We start from the raw sequence: 7262 nt of genomic DNA on the forward strand, positions 1-7262 counted from the left end.
CGCAGGGAGAGCGGCGGTCGCGCGCATCGAGCCAGTCCACATCGAGAGCTCTAGCGGGGTGGTCGCGCTGCTGACTTAGCGATATCGCGCTCTAACGTAACAGTGAACTTGTATTATTCTGATCGAAGAGCGCTACGTACAATTTATTCGGCGCGAGTACATTTCCATTTCGTGACATGCGACTAGTGAAGTACGAGTTTATATAGGAGAGCGACGCGTATTTACGGTTATAAAGACAATATAATTATGTTAAAAAGGTGACAAGTTGAAAGTGCGTTTATCTTTTGGATTACGCGATGTTTATAGAATTTCGATGTGATTGTGAAGTAACAGTTTTAAGGGTGACAAGGAGAGAATGGTCCATCGCGCACTAGAATACGAGACGTCAGTTCGCAGGCCGCTCGACTCATGTAGCGGGCGGTGAATCCAGTCGCGTTCAGTTCTCATCGGCCACGAGTCACCAGCCACCAGCAAGCATGAGGAGCGCGCTGCGCCTGCTGTGGCTGTGCGCCGCGCTGCTGCTGGGCGCGCGCGCGCAGGAGCGCGAGGGCTGCCGGCCGGCAGGGGGCCCCGCGGGGGCGCCGGCCGCGCAGCTGTGCCGCCTGCGCACGCTGGACCCCGAGGGGCTGGCGCTGCAGCCCGTGCCCGCCGAGGGCGCCTCCAGCCTGGCGCTGCACTGCAACCGGGTGCTGCTGTTCGAGAGCGCCATCTCGGCGCACTACTTCCAGCGCTTCTCGCAGCTGGACGAGCTCGCGCTGGACGGCTGCAAGCTGCTGCACCTGCCGGGCAACTCCTTCGAGGGGCTGCGCGAGCTCAAGAAGCTGGTCGTGCACTCGCGCAACTCCGACTGGGGCCCGGCCAAGAGCCTGGAGGTGGTGGCGGGCACGTTCAACGGGCTGCGCGAGCTGCAGCACCTGGACCTGGGCGACAACAACATCCGCGCGCTGCCCGAGGACGTGTTCTGTCCACTGGGCAACCTGCACACGCTGAACCTGACGCGGAACCGGCTGCGCAGCGCCGAGCGCCTGGGCTGGGCCGGGCCCGGCTGCGGCGGCGCGCTGGCCGAGCTGGACCTCAGCCACAACCTGCTGCGCGCGCTGCCCGAGGGCTCCGGCCTGGCCGACCTGCGCCGCCTGCACCGCCTGTCGCTGCAGCATAACAACATCTCCGAGATCTCCGGCGAGGCGCTCAACGGCCTCATCTCGCTGCGCGTCTTCAACGTCTCCCACAACCGGCTGCAGACGCTGCCCGAGGGCATATTCGCCAGCTCTCGCGAGTTGCGCGACGTCTATCTCAACAACAACATGCTCTACGAACTCGCCAAGGGAATATTCCATCGTCTGGAACAACTCTTGGTGCTGGACTTGTCCAGTAACCAACTCACCAGCAACCACGTAGACGATGGAACTTTCGTCGGATTGATAAGACTGATAATATTGAACCTATCGCACAACGCCTTGACGAGGATCGACGGAAAAACGTTCAAAGATCTGTTCTTCCTTCAGATCTTAGATTTGCGCAATAACTCCATAGGATTTGTGGAAGACAACGCATTTTTGCCGCTATATAATTTGCACACGTTGAACTTGGCTGAAAATCGACTGCACACGATAGATCAACACTTATTTAATGGACTTTACGTTTTGAGCAAATTGACTTTGAATAATAATCTGCTGTTGAATATCGACCCGATGGCGTTTAGGAATTGTTCGGATCTCAAGGAATTGGATTTAAGTTCTAATCAGTTAGTAAAAGTTCCGGAAGCTCTGTGGGAACTCGCATTTTTGAAAACTTTGGATCTCGGAGAAAATCAGATATCGGAATTTAGAAACGGTTCGTTTAAAAATCTCGGCCAGCTCACGGGACTGAGGCTTATCGAAAATCACATCGGAAATTTGACGAAAGGGATGTTATGGGACCTCCCGAGCCTTCAAGTTCTAAATCTTGCCAAAAATAAGATCCAAAGCATCGAAAGGGGAACCTTCGACAGAAATACCCAACTGGAAGCCATCAGGTTGGACGCTAACATCATTTCGGACATTAACGGAGTGTTTTCTACGCTAGCTAGTTTATTGTGGTTAAATCTCTCCGAGAATCATTTGATTTGGTTCGATTACGCTTTTATTCCTAGTAATCTCAAGTGGTTGGACATTCACGGTAATTATATCGAACATTTAGGAAATTACTATAAAATTCAAGAAGAAATACGTGTTAAAACTTTAGATGTAAGTCATAACAGAATTGTGGAATTATCGCCGATGACGATACCCAACAGTGTAGAACTCTTATTTATCAATAACAATTATATAAATAATATTCAAGTGAACACTTTCTTGGATAAGAGTAATCTATCGCGAGTGGACATGTACGCTAACGACCTAGTGCATTTAGAGTTAAACAGTTTGCGCTTGTCGCCTGTGCCTAAAAATCGTTCCTTGCCCGAATTCTATATCGGTGGCAATCCTTTCCACTGCGATTGTTCGATGGAGTGGCTTCCTCTCATCAACAATATGACGAACATGCGCCAGCATCCTCGCGTCATGGACTTGGAGAATGTGATGTGTAAAATGACGCACTCTCGCGGTACCACCCACTTGCCCCTGACGAGTATTAAATCTTCCGACTTTCTGTGTAAATACGAAACGCACTGTTTCGCTTTGTGCCATTGTTGTGACTTCGACGCCTGTGATTGTGAAATGACGTGCCCCCAGAACTGCTCGTGCTATCACGACCAGACGTGGAACACTAACGTAGTGGATTGTTCGGGCCAGCGAGTGATAGAAATTCCGCACAGAATACCGATGGACGCTACTGAAGTGTACTTAGACGGTAATGACTTTAAAGAATTACAAAATCACGTGTTTATAGGTAGAAAAAACATGAGAGTGCTTTTCGTGAACGGTAGTGGCGTGGAAAATATTCAAAACAGAACATTTACCGGCTTGAACGCTTTGCAATCGCTTCACCTGGAAGATAACCGACTGATGGAGCTGAAGGGATACGAGTTCGAGAATCTAGGTCATCTCAGGGAACTCTATCTGCAGAACAATATTATCGAGCACATCGGGAATATGACCTTCCAACCTTTACATTCTCTGGAAATCCTTCGGCTAGACGGAAACAGGTTGGCCGTGTTTCCCATATGGCAAATCAATTTAAACACCCAACTCCGAGAGGTGTCTATCGGAAATAATCGGTGGTCTTGTAAGTGTAAATTTTTGCAAGACTTCACCGTATTTGTAGTAGATAACGCGCAAAAGATCGTCGACGGTACCGACGTTTGGTGTTGGAACAACGAGTCCAAAGCGCCTCGGAAAAGAGAACTAGACTTGAACGGCACAGCGTGCAGCGACTACTACGCGGGCGGCTCCGTCATCGACAACATGCTGGTGTCGGACTACCTGCCCACCATGGTGCTCACCCTGTGCGGCTTCCTGCTCACGCTGGTGCTGCTCGTGCTCGTCTTCGTGTTCCGGGACCCCATACGAGTGTGGCTCTTCTCGCATTACGGAGTGCGGCTGTTCAGCTTCGCCGGAGGCTACGAGGAGCGCGAGAAGCTGTACGACGGCTACGTGTGCTACAGTCCCAAGGACGAGGAGTTCGTGATCCGATCCATCGCGGCCGAGCTGGAGAACGGCGAGCCCGCCTTCCAGCTGTGCCTGCACCACCGGGACCTGCCGCCCTCGCCGTGCCTGCCCGCGCGGCCCGTGCTCGAGGCGGCCGAGGCGTCCAAGCGCGTGATCCTGGTGCTCACGCGCAACTTCCTGCAGACGGAGTGGTCGCGCTTCGAGTTCCGGCAGGCGCTGCACGAGGCGCTCAAGGGCCGCGTGTTCAAGCTGGTGCTCGTGGAGGAGGGGCACATCGCGCCCGAGGCGGAGTCCGACCCGGACCTGCGGCCGTACCTCAAGACGGGCTCGCGGGTGCGCTGGGGCGAGAAGCGCTTCCGCGAGCGCCTGCGCTACGCCATGCCGGGCGCGGCGCGCGGGCCGCGCAAGCCGGCGGACAACTACCGGCGCAACATCAACACGTACACGCTGGACGGGTCCGTGCCCAACGGCAACCACCTGCACCACGCGCACCACGCGCACCACGCGCACCGCGCGCACGCCGCGCCCGACAAGGAGCCGCGGGAGCTGCCGCCGCCGGCCTACCAGCCGCCCGCCGGGGCCGGCCGGCCGCACTCGGACCACATCTACTCGTCCATCGACTCGGACTACTCCACGCTGGAGCGCGGCTCGCGGGGCTCGCGGGGCTGGCGCGCGCCCCCCGCGCAGGCCTACTTGGTCTAGGTGCTCGTGCTAGCGCTCGCATTCGCGCTTCGCAATGTACATTTCCTGTTAATTCGTCGCTTAGATTTTATTTTTATTGGATTTTGTAAATATTATGTGAATATTGTATAAAGCTCGCTATAAGTTTTTAAGTCATTTACCAAAACTTACCTTATAGTTTTAACGCGGACATAAACTGCGGATTTTTATATACTAAAATGAATAAATTCATTAAAGACTGTTGTAAAAATGTATATAGGACACGAACGATATATATTATTACCGTGAATTAAATATTTATACCTGAATAAAGTTGTGCGCAATTTGCAAAATTATACATTTTTTTATTATTATTTCCTTTTGTATGTACACACTAATTGCATTTTCATTACACACAATTATTGAATATATAAATATGCAGGTTCCTAGAAGTAATCAATATGGTCCTAATATCAGTGCTCGTAACAAGTAGTTTGGCAAACACCTATCCGATTATCCAATCAGTGAAACATGAAAAATATAATATAGTATATTATCAACGAAAACCATCTAATGTTATATGTCATCTGTTGGATGTAGAATGTTTTTGGTTGACGAAACATTAAAATGGAATACGAATGTTGAATTTCAATGTAGAAAAACTAAAAACATTTTTCAAACAACGTTAATTGGTTACAAAGATACAAAAAATACATACAAAAAATATTATTAGTAGTGAAAATTAATAATGATATGAAATGGTGAGTTGGTTTAGAAAAGAAAATTATGTTTAAAAATCATGGAAATAAGGTTTAAGTAAATTTTCATATAATATGAAAATTAATGTTTAAAAATGATTAAGTAAAGTGAAATTAAAAGAAGTGCTCGACTGCTGAAAATGTAAAACTACATACCATGTTTTACTTTAAAAAAATGGAATACTAAAGGGACCAAGATGTGTAAGTCGATAAATTTATGTATTTTTACTATTACTCGGTTTTCCAATAAGCCCAAAAGATATAATTTTGATGATAAATTGAATTTAAATGACTTTTTGAACATTATCGACCCTTTTCCGAGAAATAGTCTGGAAAAATCGATCCTTGGAATGTCCTAGAATCGCTACGAGGCCCAAGATTTTTTTAAATAATATTTTACTGGGAAAGAGTTGTAAAACAATGATTTGTCATATTTTACTGAACACATTCGTCAAAAAATGACAGCTCATATTTCCACAATTCTTTTATAAATTTCTATATCGGCTAAATTGGAGTAACGTAAATGCACAATTATTTTAGAAAAAAATATTTCTTACATTTTAAAGGCAATTTTCATTTGAGAAAAATGGTAAGTATCTTCCTCATAATTTGAGGAATGGTCAAAATATTATATATTTAGACCTGATGGACCAATTTTCCAAGGCTAAGAGTGTATAACTGCTAAAGTACTCCAACGTAATTATTGTTCTTATTTGTGTAAAATTATTTTTTAATACTTATCTTGGAAATTTCGCATTAAAAGTTTAAATTTAAATAAAGATTTATAAATTTCAAATAGTTTGCATCTAACGTTTGTACTCGTAGGTGCTGTCTGAAATACATTTGATAAACTCTACAGAAAATCTAAAATTGTTATAAATTATTATTTAAAATTTTTCGATATTCTAGCTATTTAATTACTATTTTAAACAATACACAAACTTTGTTTTCAATTACTATTATTATTATATTTTAAACCGGGTTCGATAAATAACGTCAGGAATGGATAGATACTCTATCCATTCTTGAAAAATAACGTATTTGTTGAACCCGGTTAGAAAAATAGTATAAAATAAACATTGTTAAAAACAAGGTCTGTGTTATATAAAAAAATACATAAAATAACATTTTTTAATTCAAAATAGTTTCAATAATTTCAAAAAGCTCCTATATGTATGTGGTTTTTGTAGATCTGACTTTATTCGTTGAATACCATATGTCGATATGTGTTTAGAGTTGATCCGATTGGACATGGGTCCTTTCTGCATTTAGCAAGGTTCAATGAACCGAATCCTAGATAGTATTGAAACCGTTTTCTGGTCTTGTTATATTACCTCCATTTAGTCGCGTAAGGTCTAAAAGACCGCTTGCGTCATTTGATCACATATTTACAATGTATTCGATCACACATTTATGTATCGTTCGAATATTATTTAATTAACCAGTTACTTTCACAAAAAGAAAATATATTTTATTTTTGATAGTCAAAGGTCCACTACGAAAAATATCATAATTTTCCTAATTGTCATATTTGTATTTGAACTAATTTCATAGAAGAGAGTTTTAAGTGCGCTGCTTTTTAAATGTTTTTGTCTGTATTTATTGATATTTGAAAGATGAAAGTAGACTGAATGCAGTCGAAATGCTATCCTTCAGACGAATGTGTGGAAAAACGATGTATAATACATGTTCGAATAGTGAAATAAATAAAAAATGCAAGTGTGAGATGGTTTGGGCACGTGACTCGAATGAGTGAGTGAGAGAAAATCAACAGTGAAACGAATTTATAAGGCTTATGTTTATTAGTTGGAAATATGAGCAGACGAAGACAGAAGAAAACTTGGCTTGATCGAGTTATTCAAATAGTTGAAAGCGGTCACGTCAGGAGTCGAAATAATTGCCGGGTGTGTGCGAAGACATGCATGAATTTGGAAGAGGCGAAGATTGTTTACAAATATGTTAAGTGTGGTGTGGGGTGGGCATTATTAGCATAATTTAATTTTTAACATTATATTGATATAATCATAAACTTTTGACTTAACAATTTAAAAAAATATATAAATATGTATATATTCTTACATATCCGTATATATCAGTAAAACGGTGAAAGCAGGCATGGGACTTAGTGAGCATATGCATGCTTATAAAATCTCATTAAACTGTTCTTAACCGAAATTCCACAAAAATGTATGCTACGCCAGTTATTTAAAAGAGCGATGTCAGGAATTTTTGAAGAAGAAAAAACTTCTGTAATTCA

General features: G+C 44.1%; 1 protein-coding gene across 1 annotated transcript; it reads left to right on the top strand.

Moving 5' to 3' along the window:
• On the top strand, positions 1-4603 carry LOC148306084 (toll-like receptor 7). Its single transcript, XM_088265643.1, has one exon. The coding sequence runs from the start codon at positions 477-479 to the stop codon at positions 4287-4289; it is 3813 nt and encodes a 1270-aa protein (XP_088121769.1). The 5' UTR covers positions 1-476; the 3' UTR covers positions 4290-4603.
• Positions 4604-7262: the final 2659 nt, after the last annotated feature.

Source organism: Brachycentrus maculatus, unplaced genomic scaffold, assembly GCF_059751285.1.
Source record: "Brachycentrus maculatus isolate JH-2025_06_01 unplaced genomic scaffold, ASM5975128v1 h1tg000255l, whole genome shotgun sequence".
NCBI classification, from domain to species: domain Eukaryota; kingdom Metazoa; phylum Arthropoda; class Insecta; order Trichoptera; family Brachycentridae; genus Brachycentrus; species Brachycentrus maculatus.

Coding starts and splice junctions, on each gene's coding strand:
- LOC148306084 (XM_088265643.1), top strand. CDS start 477: ATGAGGAGCGCGCTGCGCCTGCTGTGGCTGTGCGCCGCGCTGCTGCTG.